This window comes from Zootoca vivipara, chromosome 9, assembly GCF_965207765.1.
Source record: "Zootoca vivipara chromosome 9, rZooViv2.hap1.1, whole genome shotgun sequence".
Lineage (NCBI taxonomy): Eukaryota > Metazoa > Chordata > Lepidosauria > Squamata > Lacertidae > Zootoca > Zootoca vivipara.
Genome location: NC_142592.1, coordinates 33,809,658 through 33,829,191, shown reverse-complemented (window position 1 = coordinate 33,829,191; position 19,534 = coordinate 33,809,658). Strand labels below are relative to the sequence as shown.

Sequence of the window (19,534 nt, the reverse complement as noted above, 5' to 3'; positions counted from 1 at the left end):
CAGGATCGGACTGAGTTGCTGGAAGTATGCCCCTCCCCATATACTAGGGTTATTTATTATAGATTGTGAGCCTGTCGAACAGGGAATGCCAATAATGATGACATAAAATACAATATAGTTTAATATAAAATGCATTAGGCGCGGCGCAAAATTTAAAGGAACAGAACAGGTTCCTTTTGTCATGCCCACCATCTTCCTGGAACTTATTTCTTAATAAATCCACACAGTCTGCGCAGGTCTGGCCGTTCAGTTCTAACCGTAATTGACAGGAAAGTTGGATCACATGGGAAACGTGTTAGGAATAAGGTGGGGTACCAGATGTGATCATATTTTCGTTTGTCTGGCAAGGTCGTTTTTTCTTCGCTGTAGATCGCCTCCAGTGCGGAAAAGGGCGAGCTCAGTAGGAGAGAATTTTTTCCCTCTCTGCTCGTTTATACTATCACTGCTTCGAGCCCTTGATCAAAAGCAAAGCTCCCCCCCCCCTCCATCCAGGGAGTCAGGTGTCCGAAAGGTACACCCAGATCCTAAACAGGCTCCCTCGGACGCCAGTTCCATTGCGATCAAAGTCGGCTGGGCTGGCTAGCAGTGGCGCACTGGCTCCCGCTCTCAGCTTCACCCAATAAAGCCGAATACTTTGCTGTCACCCATCCCACATCCACGCCGCCCCTGGTTTCAATGGAACGGATTCCCCAGTTCCCAGACAGCGTGCTTTATGAATGCAGTCCGTTTCGACTGGGCCATTAGCATATTCTCAGCCAGGCACCAAATGTTCAGACTCCTTTCTAAGCGCAAGAGAAACAAATGACGCCCCGTTTTGAAATCGGGTCAGTGTGTTGTTGTTTTTTCCCAATTGCGGATGAGCCAGTGAATTCTACCGACGGAAGTAGATGCTCTATCTCCCTAACCCGAGATAGACTCTCTGACCATTGGCGCTTCCCGGATTCCATTGTTGACTGGAGACTTCATATGTCGAGCTGAGTTTTATTGCAAAGGGTCCGACTTGTCACCATGCATACTATTAAAACTTAATTAAAAGGGGCATCCACATACGCTGCAATCCTATACACGTTTACCTGGGATTACTTTTCCTAAGTAAACATTGCACTGCGTAGGTCCAATCCTATGGAAGTTTTTTTTTCCCCCTGTGCAAGCTCGATGGACTTGAAGGAGAGCTGCGCAAGGTTGATCAGCCTCAGGCTTCACACGACCAGGTCCTTATACACGTATTAAAAAAAGATCGTCCTCTTTGCTTCCAAATAAAGAAGCGTATAGGAAAACTGAGGTGGAGTAGCCGGATGTTTAGGATCGGTGTTTTGTTTATCCTTTTAAAAATATGGCTTGCTTGGAATTTTAGTTATTCAGGTTGAAAAGCCATCCCATTCTGCTGTATGTCTCTGTTTTGTTTCAGCTCTCATTCAAGTTAGCGAAGCACCCGCAGGGGAAAGAAACCTCGTTGGAGATTTGTGTTCTATAAGCCTATGCATACTTACTTGGGAGCAAGTCCTATTGAGCGCATCGACATGAACAGGCAGTTACCCCTCCCCGTGATGGAAAGTCATAACCCACAACCATTCAGTTCAATGGGACAAGAAGACATCCATCCTAGGGTGCATCGCGCGCAGCTCTCGCTCTTCCTCGCGCGGCAGACTGCCAGAGGGATGCAAGTTGCAACCATGCTGATTTGGGGGCAGCAAAACCCAACAAGCAATCCTGTGGCTCCCCAAACTCTCAGATTTGTTGTGGTATCAAAAGGCCTGTTCGTCAGCGGGCAGGCACTGTTCCTCAATCGTCCGTTTCAAAGCAGCCGAGGTCTCACTCGTGTCGGTTTCAGCTCTCCAAAGCGGGGGAGGGAAAGTTACTGGGTTAGTTTCCACGCAAGGCATGGAAAGCAGACCGGGGCGGTTTCGAAGCTCCACGACCCTATGACTGAGGTTTGACCTGTTAGGGCAAAGGATTTCTCACTGACAAGCTCCTCCACAGTAACTGGCTTGCGGTAGATCGGAGCCCCGATTTCAACGCAGGGAGAATCTTGCGTTTATTTCCACCCAGTGCGCTTAAGATCTGGGGCCCGATCCTCTCTTCTGCCCTGATTTGATGGTAATTTTAATTGGCTTTCATTGTAGTTGTTTTTGGACATCTGGGCTGTATTTTGGGCATAGTCGTATCAGTGCTGTATGTTTGGCATAGTTCTCTGGGCTTCGGCAGGCGGGCCAGATAAGTTAACAATAAATAAATAAAACAAATACCGTACTCCCAATATTAGACCCCCCACCCCCTCAGACGGTGAAGGAGCTATTTCTTTTTGATGTCTTCAGGTCAGGATATATACTACATGTAATTGGAAGCGGCGTGATCCGAAGCACGTGCCCTTAGAAATCAGAGCTGGAGAATCCTTCGCTTCCAGAGACGCCTGTGTCTTGGAACTGAAAGGGGCATTTGCTGCGGGACAGAGGTTTGTAACGGATTTCAAGCAGCCCAGATTTAGTTTATTAGCTCCAGGGAGTGGGACGGGGTGGATGCTTGAGGGCTCTTTCAGCTTCCGATCTCCAAGCCAATTTCCTTGGGAAGAAGGCCCAGTCGTTTCAGCTTCAGCATCAGGCTCCTGGGAAGGGGCCCATAGTCATAGGTCTTGTTTTTTAGATGTGGATCTTTGTCATTCGAGGCTTTATCACGATGAGGATAATTTTGAAAAACAAAACGGGAAGGATGCATTCATTGTATGATTAGAGGAGCCACCAAACAAGTAGCTTCGTCTTACAAAGCTACAATTCCCAGTAGCCTTAAAAAACTACAGTTCCCGGGAATCTTTGGGAGGAGGTCGTGCTTTAAATGTGCTTTGAATGTATTGGGTGGGCCTATATCACTTTGCATAATCCCCAAACCTTATTATTTGTAAGTTCTCCTGGTTTGAGATGCTAAAGGAATTTCTCACTATAATGGTGAGTCTTAAATCTCACGTCTAAGTTACAAACTGCTCCTATTGGTTAAAATTGACCGCCACATAGATTCATCAATGAATGAATCCCAACGATTTAACCCAGGCATCCCCAAACTTCGGCCCTCCAGATGTTTTGGACTACAATTCCCATTTTCCCTGGCCACTGGTCCTGTTAGCTAGGGATCATGGGAGTTGTAGGCCAAAACATCTGGAGGGCCGCAGTTTGGGGATGCCTGATTTAACCGAACAAAGTTTATAGCGCTGCCTAGATCTGCTTTCATAGATCAACACAGATGAGAACCTGTTTTGGTATCTCCATCCTCTTTAAAATGGACTCAGCCGGATCCTGTTCAAGAGACCATATTGTTTGTCAACATTCACAGTACACGAGGTACAAATAACGTGTGTGTGTGTGTGTGTGTGTGTGAGAGAGAGAGAGAGAGAGAGAGAGAGAGAGGGAGGGAGGGAGCCTTAGAAACACGAACACGCAGCTATTGGACGAAGCCGTCCACTCCGATCCACCTGGGGCCAAATCGGAGACCAGCCAGGCCCATAAAACAGTGCTCGACAAAAGATTGGATTTGGGATCAGCAATCCTGATTTGCAGAGAATATCAAGAACCTAACCTGAACGGCAGTTCAGCCACTTCCAGCATTGTAGCCCCTGAGGTGTTAGAAACGGAATCTTTGTACTACTGCTAGTTTTGCAGTTTTGCAGGTCAAAGAAAACAACGCCCTTTGCCACGAGTGGAATGCATATTAAAAGGGTTATTGTGTGCGTGTCTACACTGTATCCTGCCATTACTGAGGTCAGTGGCAACTTCCTCACACGATTTCCAGCCCTTCTCCTCCCAGAGATGCAGTGAACTAATAGATTTTATAACTAGAAAATAGCCAAGCATCCAAAACTGTATTGGATTGGGAAATAAATTGCAATGGAAGGTAATGGACAACCCCATTTGGATCACTTTCACGTGAATGAGCGACTGCTTTTAGCACTACTTAAAATGTGTTCTGGGTGACAATGTCTATACTGCCTTTCATCTGAGGATCACAGGGCGGTTTAAATATAAAACCACAAAAATGCATAACATAGTAACAAACAAAACACTGTTTTATATGCAAGGATACTGATGGCTCATCTCACCCACCAGTAGCAGAGTCAGGGCAAAACTTGAAGCCAGCACCTGCTTCTCCCTACCCCACAGTGCATATGCTGAGGATTCCAGTCTAGGATGTTTCTGCAACAGATCATTGGGTACAATTCTGGCAGCAAGATATTTCCGTTCAGTTGTTTTTTCTGATGTACAGTGAGGGGAAAAAAGTATTTGATCCCCTGCTAAATTTGCCCGTTTGCCCTCTGACAAAGAAATGGCCAGTCCATAATTTTAATGGTAGGTTTATTGTAGCTGTCAGAGACGGTATAACAACAGAAAAAAAACCCAGAAACCCAGAAGACAAAAGTCAGAGATTGATATGCATTATAAATGAGTGAAATAAGTATTTGATCCCCTATCAACCAGCCAGAAATAATTTCTTGGCTGTGATTTGCTTTCTGTGGTTCACAATTCGTATAGGTTTCTGTAGAATTTTGCTTATGAGGACTAGAAACCTGCTTTGACACAAACACGGTCTGAAGTCCAGGGATTCAAAGTTCCACAACACAGGGCGCTAGCATGACTATACAAATGCCTGTGCATATGGGAAGTGCTTGCCTGCCGCTGTTATCCCTCTTCCCACAGCTGTGTTTTGTTTGGATTGCACTGGGAATCAAGGCCATTGCCATAAATAGGCTGCAGAGGAGCAAACATGTCGAACTGTAATCACTCATGAAACAGGCACACAATATACAATTAACAACCTATTGGAAGTACAGTAACTTTACCTGGAGTCAAAGACACAGACTTTCAACGTCCCAGCCTACATGATGCTCAGTTTTCATACTTAGAAGCATACTTAGGCTTACAGCCAAAATGGGGTCCGGATCAAGGTATGGCAATAATGCACTGCAATCCTAAACATGGTCTACTCAACAGTAAATCCCATTGAATTCAGTGGGCCTTACTCTCAGTTAAGTGCGTCTAGGATTGCAGCTTCATTGAAGCTCTCTTCAGGCGTTACTCGTGTGAAGCAGGGAAGCATGTTGAATGGGGTTAAACATTCACTGTCTTTCCCCTTTCAAGCAAGTAATGTCTGAAAGCCACCTCATGAGAAGAGAAGACTCCCTGGAAAAGACCCTGATGTTGGGAAAGATTGAGGGCACTAGGAGAAGGGGACGACAGAGGATTAGATGGTTGGACAGTGTTCTCGAAGCTACAAACATGTTTGACCAAACTGCGGGAGGCAGTGGAAGACAGGAGTGCCTGGCGTGCTCTGGTCCATGGGGTCACGAAGAGTCGGACACGACTAAATGACTAAACAACAACAACAATGTCTGAAAGAGGGCTATTGGTATCCACCATTTTAATTTAGTAGCTTCTTCATGGGCACTTGTGTTGATGGACATCTATCAGATTTGCATTCCACACTTTCCCCAAGGACTTCAAAACAGCATACAGTATTGCAGGAATCCCCAAACTGCGGCCCTCCAGATGTTTTGGCCTACAACTCCCATGATCCCTAGCTAAGAGGACCAGTGGTCAGGGATGATGGGAATTGTAGTCCAAAACATCTGGAGGGTCGAAGTTTGGGGATGCCTGGCATATTGTATATAGCTCCCTCTCTTCTTTTAACTCCATCCCTGGAAGGTAGGTTAGGTTGAGCAAGTGGACTGTGGCCATCCTGTATGCTTTGTTGCCAAGGCTCCACATTCTAAGGTCACATCCAGATCCACATCCCATACAACTTAAATAGTTGCAGCTTCCCCCAAAGAATCTTGGGAAATATAGTTTGTTAAGTGTGCTGAGAATCATTGGAGACCCTTAACAAACTACAGATTCCAGGCTTTTGGGGGAGAAGCCATAACTGTTAAAGTGGTATAAGACTGCTTTAAACATATGGTGTGGATGTGACAAGTCACACACCGGAAATGGGAAACTTTTCAGAGTAGAAATGGCATTCCTCCTGAACAGAATTCCACTGCTGAGATTTTAACCTGGGCAGCTAAATTCTGAAAGGTCTTAAGATGATAATACTTTGACATCAGTTAATTTACACCTAGCTACTTTGCACAACTGATTTTCACTGCACTTTAATTCCAAGTGGGTGTGCTTAGGGTTTTGGACTGCATCTTCTTAAATCCAAGTGTTGGGCAGGTAAGTCTGAAAGCTGAAACCATCTGTTTAACGGCATTTTCATTTTAAAAAATGAATTATGACATGAGACATTAAAATACAGATTGTAATTCAATACCCAAATCTTTGTGTGCAGTAAATAGCTGGCAAGATGAATATGCAATTTTCTATTTATCACAAACCCAGCCATAAAATATATTAGATGTCCATACTGCTTTGGTTTTCCCTACAGTGGTCTTAGACAAAGAGAAACATTTCCAAACCATATTAACTTGATGACATTAATGAAAACAAACAACATGATAGGAACTTTACTGTGTCAGGGAATGTATAATATATTCTAAACACAGCCACAACATATTAATACATCTTTTTTTATTATTGACTGAAGCCTTGAGTTCTGTCTTAGCTTTTCTGTTTCAGCAGTGTTTCTGAGTGGGTCAAGGCTCCAGTGGCATGTAATGACACCAAAGTAAATAGAAGAGTATAAAACCAAAGAATTGTTTCTCCAGATTCTGTCAGCAATTTGTACCACACTCACCGAAACATTGCTTCAGTAAGAAAAGCACACATGCACTGAAGTAATGCAAACAACATTAGTATCAGTGGCATGGAAGGGGACGGACCCATCATAAGGCTACAAAAGGGTAGGTTCTGACCGATACTGAAGTAATAGGCTAGGACAAAATTGTTGTGTGATGAAATTTGGAATTTGGAATTATGAAACAGATCTTAATATCACATTACCGAATTTTAACGTGCTGTGAATGTGCATTCATTCACCCCACTGGGATGTGCAACTGCTGGGGAGAATTTGATGCATTTTTACACAAAACAGATTTACATCATTAATATGTTTGGAATAAGATGGACATTCCACATTTTACTTTTTAACAGATACATATTCCAATCTACAAAGCAAAGAAGCAAAATACCTAGATTTGAGCCAAATTGATTTTGATTTGTTTTGCTTGATTGAGAGGTGCAGTAAACGAGTTTAAACACATGTACTTGAGTCCAACTGTGGAGCAGGCTATCTCAGTCACATACCACTGCGTAATCACAAACCATTATTGTATGTATACATCCATTTGTTCACCGGATCATACCAGCCGCTTTATAATAATTCCATACATGCTTTTAAACCATACTGCAAAAATAAATTTCAGATACAAATATTGTAATTTCTCTGACATTTATAAAAGAACTTAGCCAAAGAAGAAGAAGAAGAAGAAAAGGTGGGAAATCATGCAGCATAAAATAAAATACAGCATACATGGAGCTGAGGAACTTTCCATCTGCAGAATCCAAAAAGAATGACAATGCACAGGCTCACCATATGTTTTAAATGCTGAAGGTCCAATGACTATTTCAAAGCTTTTGCCTTCTTTTTGCCACTTCCCCATCCACCGCTGAGCTGAACTGGATGGTCTCGAAATGATATCCGCTCTTTATGCGAGGGCCCCAAAAGTGATCTTTCAGGCACAGGAGCATCCTTTTCTGCACAAGCAGAAATTGGTATGAAAATGCTGTTGCTCAAATAAAGTCATCTTTTAAAAATAATAATAACAACAAAACAGCAGCCTCTCGTCATGCCTAATTTTGTTACTTAGTTCCTAATACAAAAAGTTTTAGCAGAAAATCTAAGCTAATTTTAAGCCTTTAGCTGATTAAAAACTTTGATCTCAATGGCAATTTGTGGATATTTAATATGTGTGTGCTCTCTCACACACATGTTTCTTTTGAATAAATGCAGATAAAACATCCATTGGCCGGGAAATCACACTAACCATATTGGCGGAAATAAGAGATGTGCAGAGTGACAACAATGTGATCAGCACTGAATACTATTTCACAAGGGAATGCCTCTGATTAAGCATATACATTTTAAACATATAGTTAACACATTCACAAATTGCGTTGATAAATCATTCACATTTACATGTTATCACGCAACTGAGATTTGTAAAAAGCATGGGCAGGAACGGTATAAAATAAAATTGACAAAAACCCAGACATATAATTTACATATTAATTGTTTCCTATTTGTGTCCAATTATTTCGTCGTCATCTGCACATATTCCATGAACACACAAATGGCACAGAGATATCTTTTTTATGGATTCTGGCATTTTTTAACCACATGAAGAAAATTCCAGATGATTTATAGGGCCAACGGGTTACTATTTTAATTTCTCAGCCCAACATACGCTAGCCAGACTTCCACCAAGGGAAATACAGAGGAAGTCACCATTTACTCCACTGAATCAGAAATGGGGAAAGCTGACATAAATATTGAATTTTTATTCAAATCTTAAGTCTTCAATGGTAACTATGTAGCTGTCAAGAACACCTTCAGAAATTTCTGACTACTACTTAGGGCTCCAATCAGCCTCAAACAGGAGCCATAAAGCACTCTCTGGGGCTTATCAGATGTACAGTAGTTTTATCACTTTCTTCCACTATACAATATAGTGATCATGGTAATGGGTTCAGGATGAGGGCTGGCTGCCCATCCTGAACCTGAGTGCTTCATTGCTTTATAACTGCTACTGTCGGTGGTTGAATAAAGCACTCTGTGTGTGTGTGTGTGTGTGTGTGTGTGTGTGTGTGTGTGTGTGTGTCCCTTCTCACAAAATGTTCCTGGCCTCCAGCTTAGCTTAATTTGACTAATTCCTCCAGCTTCTTCTTCCATTTTCATCTGCTTCAGCTGATACCTTCGTAATTCCACAGTCCATCTGCCCCCAACCACACTGTGATAACGTGCATTCTGTTGGATGCAGGTACATTTTTGGGGTGCTGCACACACATACGGTATCATTCCTGTCCCGCACCATTCATAGATATAAAGGTCACCCTGCTGGAATGGTTATATTCCATTTTGTGCCGAGAATGAACTTCTCAAGTGCTTTCTATCTCCCTGTGTACACAGAGAGCGCTTTTTCATGTTATCTCAGGTGACTCGGACATTTAAGCTGGTACATTCTACCTGAGAACCCCTTGCATATGCAACAAATAATTTTTAGCAGACGTGATCATGGTTTATTGTATCTGCAGTGCCTGATGTTTTTATGGTTATTGTTGCTTTTCTTTTTGTTCCCTTTGTGAATGATGCCATGGCCTTTGGCTAGTGCAATAAAGTTGATGATGATGATGATATCATCTCCTATTGGGGTGGACTTTCTGACATTGCAAGACCTGTGCCAATTCACATTTTCCAGTCTAGCTACATGCACCAGGAAAAGCAGGGAACAGACTATGGGTTTAGCCAGGATTTTTTTTGTTTGGGGGTGGGGGCAGAACCTCAGATTTGTATTGATTCAGATTGATGGGGGGCAGCTGCCCCCTTACCCTCCCTTGGCTACACCCATGGAACAGACTGTATATTGATAAATCAGCACATCAGTTTTTATGCTCTCTTTTTAGGGACAGCTAGCATTTTGAATGACCAAAAATAATTTCAAAAAAGTACTATGGAACAACATGTGCTCAGCTGCAGTGTGGCATTACATCATTTCTGCCCACAACCAGGGGGTGTGGGAACCCAAATTTAGGGGAGTAGATAACACCAATGTGTTGGTGTACATGTACTAGTTGGTATACATACCCACCTGCGTGTACAAATAACATGGACAGTGGCGGCTGCTTTGCCTAATATTATAATGATGTGAAGAGGTGTACAATTAAAAAGCAGTGTCTACAAAAGTGCTCTACGGAAAAATGACCCCGTGCGTTTCAAAGGCTATGTGTGAACATCGCCTAATTGTGCATTTCACACAGTGTCCCCAGTTTCTGGTTCGTGCAGACATTCAGCACTTCCCAAATTGGAAGTGAAAGTGCACATTGAAAACAATGCAGAAATGAGTCATTATAGCATAGTTGTGATTAAGGGGCACTGCACCCTCCCCCAAAACCAAAAGACAGGAGTTTCTGTCTTTTATTTTAAACGTGAGCCCAAAATTCCCTCTCCAGGCAATTAGAAGTCTTACTCATATTTTTCTCATCACTATTCTTTCGACATTCTACAGGTCATGGAAACTCACAACCCCCCCTTTTATACAAAAATCTTTCACATAAACTTTTGCATACCTAATTCACAAGTATGTGAAAACCAGTATCCTGGGTTGTATCCAAGTAAGTTCAACTCAGAGTAGAGCCATTAAAATTAATGTCTGGTCACTCTTAGTGAGTCTATGTTAGATACAGCCACTTGCTCTTAGGTGGTCTCATTTTGTTTTCAAACAAATAGACACTTGCCTACTTAGGTTCACTATTAGAAGGAATGTGTAATTTTAATGTAATTCCACATATTAAATTAGGAAAATATGCATCTTTCCATTTGAGTACACACCAGCTGATGCCAACTTCAGTTCCTTGAGATGCATAAGTCTTTTGCAAGTATATTTCACAGTATGCATTTTGTTTATACATTTGCAGTGTATACAACACAGCTCCTAAAAGTGGATATAGCCTCTAGATGGATGTGTTTATAGTCAAAATCATCCAAAGCCTCTGATATGCCTTCTTCCAATAAATGAAGGTAATTCAGTGACTTTAAAAATATTAAGAAGAGTCCAGTTGTTTTCAACCAGTGTGCCATGGCACACTGGGGTGCTTTGAATGATGGTCAGGGGTGCCGTGGCCAACACTGGTCTCTGTCCCCCTTTCCTTCCCTCCCTCCTCTGATGCCCTCTCACGCCTTTGCCTCCCAAAGCCTTGCATGGATGTTTGTTATAGCAGCCCTGGCTACAAGCTTCCCAGGCAAATGGTGCCTCCGGGGCTGGCCAGGGGGTGCTTCCCAGGCGCCTGTGGGGAAGTGTGAGAAGGCACCTCTCTTTGGGGTGGGGTGGGCAGCTCAGAGACTGGGGAGGGGAGCAGCTGTGGCTGCCCAGAGGACTCCCAAGAAGAGGGGAGAGGAAAGGAGACTGGGGGAACACCCCACAAGGGAGGGTGTTTGCAAAAGCGTGAGAGGCTGCCAGCTCTGCAGGCAAGAGGTGACATAACTGTGCTCCTGAGCCCCACAGGGGTGCTGCAGAAAGAATGTAGTGGGTCAAGGGAGCCATGGACTCAAAAAGGTTGAAAAACCTCTGGATCAGTCCATTGATCTATCTAGTCCAACATCTAGTGGATATCTAGTCCAACATCCAGTGGCCTCTGGGAAGCAGGCTCCACAAAAAAGACCACACACAAAAGCAATTTAACCATTTGCAATTCCCAGCAGTTGCCATTGTAATACTTTAGCCCCAATCCCATCACTTTCAATTCCATCACTTTCAATGGCACAATGAATAAATCTGCTACCAGGAACATCATTTCCCCATAAGTTAAAAGCATGCGGGGGTGGGGTGGGGTGGGGGGAGGGAGGGAGATGCAACAGAGATGAGATGTGGAAATAAGGGTGAAAGCAGGGAGGCAGTTAACTCCCCCCCACCCAACTTGGTTTTTCTAATTCATTCTTGCCCTAAGGTGCGAATTATCCCATGAAAGAAAACATAGTCACAAAGCAAACAGCAACCTTGGGGAGTGTGTGAGATTCAAACTGTTGTGAGAAAAGGGTTTAAAAGTTGCACTCCAAACACCAGGCTGTGGGTTGAGTCATACCTCTGGGGCTGCATTTAATGCTTAAGAAAATGCCCTCACTGTAAGATGCTGATCACATATCGTGTCTAGTTTGAGCCTTAGTCACAATTAACTTTATCTGTGTCCCAGTCTTTGCTTCAATCCTCTGGCGCTTAGATGTAGGTAAACTAGATTTGTGTGTGTAAACTCTGTAACCCTGCTTCTTTAACAGCTTTCACCAGAACTTATACCAATTTCAAGAAGTTGCACTTAAGATTAGAACAGCAGTATTAAGAAAGAAAAAAAGATGTCATTCATCTTATGTGACTGAGTTGCATCCAGACAATTCCCTATGTGAATGGAAGGATTCCTTCTTGTACAAATGGTACTTTAATCCAGTGGATGCTTCCACTCACTGGATGCTCCTGCAGGAGGCAGCCTCCTGTGCCACTGCCTACTGTTCCGGAGTCCCGTCCCCCCCTGTCCCTATGGAGCAGAGGGCTGAAGAAGTAAGAAGGAATTGCTGAAAATTGTCTCCTCCCCTTTCACCCTTGGAAGCCCCCAATTAGTGAGACTCTTCTTCAGGCAAGCCTGGATTCAACCCACGCTGTTTGGTTAATAACTTTGGACTTATAGTGAACTTTCCCCATTAAAATTATAAGAACCAGATAAGGAACTCTGTTCTAAGAGCAACACTGATGTTAATCCAGTTATGCCTTTGGTGAGCTTTCTAATTAAGCCAAGTGAGAAAGCAACATTATTGAGTTTGTCTGCTTCCTTAACTGGAGGCGTAACTTTAAGGTTGGAAAATTGTGATGAGGAAAAAGGTAGGTGGGAGGAACAGCGTTAGAGTTTTTGAAACTGTAATTTTCTTGTGAAAGAGTCAATCCCTCATTTTGTGTTTAGACTGAAGAAAGTGCTCAGGGCTATTGTTTTGGTATGACATCCTTGATCCAATAATTGTCATTATAGGTTGCTGCCTCTTATAAATGTTATGAGGGTATGAACTATTTCTTTGTCTATCCTTATGAAATCTGTTTTCTTATCTTCCTTACTTCCTACCCAGCCTTTGTATCTCTGGGTCTGTTTTCATTTATAAAAAATATTGTTCTGAAGTGGTTTGGCACTTCAAGAGATTTGGTGAAAAGTGTTACAAGACTACCACTTAAATAGCAATAGGATGCAATCTATCCTGGGCATCTCTTCCAAAAAGACTGTGGAAAGGAATGAGAATTGTGCAAGAGTGCAACTGTGCTCTAAGCTTCCTTTCATTCTAATATGGCTTGGGTAAGAACAACAACCACAAAAAGATTCCTGCTGGGCTGCAAGGGCGTACCCACCACGGGGCAAGTTAGGGCAGCTGCCCTACTCTAGAAGCCAGCTGCCCGCCCCCCCCCAAGCTAAAAAGAAAGAAATCTCAATGCAAAAAGTGGGGTGCGCGGCCCCAGCCAGAAAGAAACAGACCAGCCCTCCCCCCTTTCCCCTTTCCATAACCCATCGCACTTTCTCCTCTCCCCCTCCCACTATCGAGCTGCAAAAGCGGTGGGGTGTAAACGTAAGAGACGGAGGGAAACAGCGCACCCGGGGGATGGGGCGAGCTGCCCAGAGGGGCGACCAGTGCCGTGGGCAGGGGGGCAGGAGGGGGCAATTGCCCCCCCCCAGAAGCAAAAGGCTAAGGGGCGCAGCGTGGCAGCCCCAGGCTCCGGCTCCCAGCGCAAAGCTCCAGAGGCGCGAGGGGAGCGTAAGCGGAGGAGCGCTAAGCGGGAGCGGGGAGTGTAAGTGGAGGAGGCAGCCACAGGCTCGCGTTCCCCGCGCACCTCTGGAGCTTCGCGCCGGGAACGGGAGCTTGGGGCCGCCTCCTCGGAAGACCTGGGAGGTGCGGAGGAGGCAGCCCCAGGCTTGCGTTCCCCGCGCGCCTCTGGAGCTTCGCGCCGGGAACAAGAGCCTGGGGCTTCCTCCTCAGAAGAGCTGGGAGGACGCAGGCCACGTAGCCCCGCCCATATTCCCACTGTGGCCCCTCCCCTCCCGCCCCTTGCCCCCGCCCCTTGCCCCCCCCTAATTTTGATCCTGGGTACGCCCCTGCTGGGCTGTATCTAAAACTTTGTATTAGGGACTTGAGGTTCAAAATGTGATTTTCATTTGATAAATAAAATAAAATTTTTACTTCTATTTAATAATGCTTTGACCATTACCTTTTCTAAAAGATACCCACTAATCTTCTTATTTATTTCATAAACCGTATCCTCAGTAAAGGAACCTGCATTATTAAATTTGATGTTAAAAGTCACAGTGTATCCTGTAGCTTCAAAATCCCACACAGAACTACACGGGGAAGTGCAAGTGTGACTTGCAATATAATGTTGCGGCCTGGGGTGCTCCTGTTCAGGTTTCAGACACACATTCCTCCATTCCCCTTATACCCTGGTTTTCTGTGCCCCTGCTTCACCCATCAGCTAGTGCTGGGTGCCCACTAAACACCAGTAGTCACTGGACTTCATTTTGCCATCTTTTAAAGATTTTTCTCCCCTCTCTGTGGTGTTATTTTGGCTACATAAGTTCCCGCATTTGAAAAACAAATTTCACTGTATATATGATGTAGCATTACCTCTCATAACTTCAGCAGTATTATTCAGGTGCTGGACAACTTCTTATTGCATTGCTTTTATAAATATATTTTTGGTGGAGAAGAGAGAGGACATTCTTAAGTGGACAGTTATGGCTTCTGGAATCATTGTCTTATTCCTTTCTGCCATTTAGAAAATGTATGTTGTGTACCAAGCATAATATGGGTGTAAATAGGTGTAGCAAGAGAATAATGATTTCTAGTGATCTTTATCCTCCTATCTGATACATCATTGTTAACAGAAAGTCGAAGAACTCTGGAAAAAACCAACCAGTAAATTCTCCTGTGTGAACTCCATAGAAACACACAATAATTTTGCTGCAGCAGAGCCATATCACTACTTCATCAAACAGCAATCTTAAGTGCTGAGTGCTGATGTCTATGTAGCTTAACTGGGCCACTGGGAAACAAAAGAGAGATACCAACATTCTTGGTGTAGCACTGAGGTTTGTAGGGATGAAAAACAAGAAAAAACCCTCTATGGGGTAAAACTCCAAAATAGCCCAATAATATATAAGCTTCACAATTGATGGGGTGATGAAAAAGGAAAGTGGAATATAGTACCCAGGAATAAGGAATGACTGGCTGGCTTGGACACTTCACACTATAACATTCTACAAATCACAACTTGCTGCATGGCTCTCATGCATTTCAGCTATGTTTACAGTACCAGACATATTGGTACAGCCCTCAACCTTCCCATCTCTAGTTTGTGTTGAGAGTTCTTCACGTAGGATAACCCTTAATTTCAAAGTCAACAAATGTGTTAGGAGGAGACAAAAGGAAACAAAAAAAGAACAGAGTTCTCTGCTTATGATTGTTACCAGAGGGCCGATATTTCATTGTAATGTTTCTGAGATCACAAGCCCTGTTCTTGTCAAACTAATGCCACAACAACCACACATTCATACACAAAAGCTACTCTTTATAAAACCACAATTACAATAACAGATAAATGCAGAATTTTTTTCCCAGTTCAACCTAGTACTACGTCATGTTTTGTGCATATAAACCATTACTGCCTTGATACGTTTTCACAGGAGCAGCAAGCCATAACCATGGAAGCTGAATTCCTGGAACAGAAGCACCATGTTCTTGAAGCACCATTCAAGAAATTGCATACATGGTGGACCTAGCAAAGGTTCTGAGGCTTCTGGTGCAACAGGAGGTCAATGATATTATTATCCCTTTAGCAGATCAGAAGCTTCAGGCATGTAATGTGGGAGCCTTGCATGCTTTGAGGACTCTGTTGCAGTAAGAGCACAGTCAGATGCAATAGCAGAGGCCTTACAGTATAGAAAAGGGTGCCCTCAAAATGTACCCAGGCTGCTCTACATCTGTGTCCTATGCATTCCCCAGAGCTGGCGTGAAATAACCTGAGTCAGCTCTTGAAATACTTCTACCTGAATTGGGAAGTCCAAGGTATTTGGGGTTGGGGTGGAACCATCCTTTATAATCTATAGCACTTGGCAAACTGCATGTGTGTTTAGTATTACAATGTAAAATTGTGTGACCGTTACAATGAAAAAAGTGTTTGCTAGACACTCAGGTAATTTAAATTATTTGTACCCAGCTATTCAAAATTTCAATAATATTTTGAGACAGATTTTAAGGTGCTTGCATGTACAAAAAAACCTGCAGAATTAAATGCGTGCTGAAAAGACTTATTAAATTTGAATAAATGCTCATTTCCCCCAGGTATTAAGTTCTCTTCTCTTTAATCTATTTTCTTTGCTAATGATTTGTTCTGTTCTCTCTCTCTCTCTCTCTCTCTCTCTCTCTCTCTCTCTCTCTCTCTCTCTCTCTCTCTCTCTCTCTCCGCCCCCCCCCAACTAAATCCTCTATTCTTTAACAGATGTCAAAGTTGACACACAACTCTGTTTTGATAAGTAATGTAGTATAGGAAATATTTGGAATTTTTATTGGAGGGGGCAGGAAGAAAGAAAAATAGAGACTTTGCAAATCAGTGTATCGGCATACCATAAAGTCTGCTAAGACGTCATAGAATTTTCACCAGTCTATCTAGAACTGTGTGACGTATTTAATAATTTAGCAAAATCCTTTACCATATTGTTTTACTTAGCAGCAAATACAGCAGGATTGTGTGTGGGTGGAAATCAGCTATTTAACAACAGTGACCAGAACAAATCTTTTGCTGCAAAATGTTTACATCAGTTTGAAGTTCTATGAAATAAGTAGAATTTAGCAGGTTGGGGTTGAAGTTATTTTTATTCTTTAAACGTTTCTTGGGTCTGCACTGAAATCATTTATTTAAATATTTAAATCATATGTGCATACAATGATAATTGGTGAAAGCTTTTTTAAAGATAATGTACGATCAACAACTGTAAGCCTGTTAACATGACATGTACACACACACACACGTACAGAGAGAGAGAGAAATAATCACAGGAGAGGATTAGGGTGAAGGGAAGCATAGGCCTCATAATCTTTTAGTGAATGAAAAACTGTCCCCCCTCACTGGCAAAGGGAAACTTTTATCGAGAAGGATGCACAATTTGCCCATATTTTCCGGCGTATAAGACGACCCCTAACTTTTCCAGTTAAAATATAGAGTTTGGGATATACTAGCCGTATAAGACTACCCCTCTTCCTACGATCGTCCGTGGGTCAGACATGCCCACGCTGCCCATATCCAAAATGTCTGCGGTGCCAGAAATCGCTTCTGCGCATGTCCGGAAGCCAAAAATCACATCTGGACATGTGCAGAAGCGATTTCTGGTGCCGCGCTGCCCATTTCCAAAATGTTTGCAGCACCAGAAATCGCTTCTGCGGCAGCGTATAAGACGACCCCCAACTTTCGAGAAGATTTTCCTGGGTTAAAAAGTCGTCTTATATGCAGGAAAATGCAGTATCTTTAAAAAAAGCAAATAATGGACCTCATTGGATTTCTAATCTACCGTATCTTTTTAAAAAGCAAATAATGGACCTCATTGGATTTCTAATCTACCGTATGCATTTCTTTCAATTCAGTTTGCAGAGTGTGTCTTTCTCCAGGTCCAAGTCAATGAATGATATTTACAAATAGATTTACTTATTATTGCAATTATTTATTTTGCCATGGTAGGAAAAAATGTAAAAGTGTTGTAGTCCTTTATATTATTATGAAAAAGTGTTTCAGAGCATGACTGTTGCACGTGTTGCAATCTTACTCATGTTTATTCAGAAGCAAGCACCACTGTTGGGCTTTCCCAGGGAGTATGCAGAGGACTGCACTCTTAGACTTTTTAGAATGTGAGACCAAAAACAAAAACAAAGGAAGTCAAGAGTTGCCATGCAAGAAATCTCTTTTGAAACTAAGAGGAGTTTCATAAAAGCATTCATCTTTGGAATAAAATTAAAAATATTAGCCAAAATCACTGGGGCATACAAACTCTTCAGTGCCAAAAGCAGCTAATTGACTCTCTAAACCAAAATTACACTAAGCTTGAAAATTGATTCTCCAGATTTCTTAGAAAAATTAGACTATAAATGAACATAGTAATGCAATAGACCTCAGCTTTATTCACTAATAAGTACCTTTGAAACATTATTATGTCTCAATCTTATTTTTCTTATAGTTTTTAAATACTAAAATATTTCTGATTACTTTTTCTGGTAAACCACGTATTTCTACCTGTCCCCCAATTCTTTATAAAAGCGCTATTTAAATATGGGCTTCTGAATAAAGGCTGCCTGGTTCTTGTATTCAACATACAGTTTCATCCTAAGCATTTGTGCCAACTCCACCAGACATTTTCTATGGAGGAATCATAACATCAAGTAGCGTGATCCTTTACTGGTTTAGTTTTGGTATGCCCAAACTTTGCAACTTCTATGGTACCAAAGCAAATCTTAGTGTTAGACTTACCGCAGTATGTGCTTAACTGCTGTTTGTGGATTAATTGCATACTATACTCTTTTTTGCCTTCAATTTCTGTAAAAAAAAAAAAAGTACACTAAACTGATCATGTCAAATTACTGATTTAATACTTATGGATTAAACAATTAAAAAGACAGAAGACTCTCACTTTAAATCAAAGCTGTACTACTAAAGTGAATGAAACCATGCCATTCGTCTCAGTGAAAGCTACCAATGAGCAAGTGGTTTCAGGATTAGGGCTTAAGTGGCAGACAAATGCCCATCTTCAGGAAACATCAGAGGGTTTGGTAGGACCTAGAGGAATAAGTAACTAAATTATAGGTTTTAGTTAAACAAAATCTCTGATGATTCTAATTTTCCATGTGGTTTTTGGCACACACATTATCATACACACTCTCTTTAAATCAATTTGTCAATCACTCTCCCATACATACACATCTAGAGATATATGTCTGCAGTGATTCCCCCCCCCCAAATGTTTAGGGGTACTCTCATTTTCCTACTCATATTGAAATACTGCCCCTCAATGAGGCCAAACTTAGATTCACAAAATGTTTCGGGCTATGCCTACCCTTGTGTACCCCCAGAAAAAAGCACTGTATGTATGTATGTATATGTATATGTATATGTATATACATACATACTTATCTCTCGCTCTGGATATGCCGGACACACACACACACACACACACACACACACACACACACACTTATGTAGTTCTATGCTATCCACATGCATACATTAACATTTCAATCTATCTATAGGCATACATTTTATATTCACATAAAATTTCAAAATAAGGGCAGAAGTAGAGACTAAACCATCACTGTCCTGGTAAGAATGTGTCATTTGATGCTAAGCCCTGTCAGGTGATTCAAGATTTATCTAGCTGATTATTAAAAGGAAAGTACAACTTACTTGAAGGTCCTGCAGAGTGTCTGTGTGGCTGATTATTTTTTTCTTTGTTCTGAGTCAAAGTACTTCCACTGGTCATGGAAACAAGCTCTAAATCCGTGTCTTCTCTCCTTACAGGGCTTGTCTGGAAGCAGTGAAAGAGAATGTACACAATCAAGAAACAAAATATGACATTTTCTGAATGCAGCTCACATTACTCTCAAATAAACAAGCCGGCTCTGTCAAACAATCTTCTTCAGAATGATCCCACAATCCTTTATTGCTGCCCAGTCTGAACAAATGCACTATGTCAAAGCATTTTTGTAAATAGGAGGCGATCTTAAAATTGTGGTTTGTGATCAGAATCAGTGCAGCAACAAAAGACAACATTTTAGTACAGTAATT

At 42.3% G+C, this 19,534-nt stretch overlaps 1 protein-coding gene across 4 annotated transcripts in view; it reads right to left on the bottom strand.

The window, feature by feature from the left end:
* Positions 1–4,320: 4,320 nt before the first annotated feature.
* Positions 4,321–19,534, bottom strand: part of LRRIQ1 (leucine rich repeats and IQ motif containing 1) — a 101,066-nt gene continuing 85,852 nt past the window's right edge. For 3 of the 4 annotated variants that reach the window (XM_035127677.3, XM_035127679.3, XM_088651770.1), the window contains 3 exons: positions 19,154–19,274; positions 18,224–18,289; positions 4,321–7,670 (listed from right to left, as the gene is read on the bottom strand). In XM_035127677.3, the coding sequence (XP_034983568.3) occupies positions 7,537–7,670; positions 18,224–18,289; positions 19,154–19,274 (321 nt within the window). In that variant the 3' untranslated portion in view covers positions 4,321–7,536. The remainder of the gene's footprint in view (positions 7,671–18,223; positions 18,290–19,153; positions 19,275–19,534) is intronic. The other variant, XM_088651769.1, reaches the window with a different exon arrangement.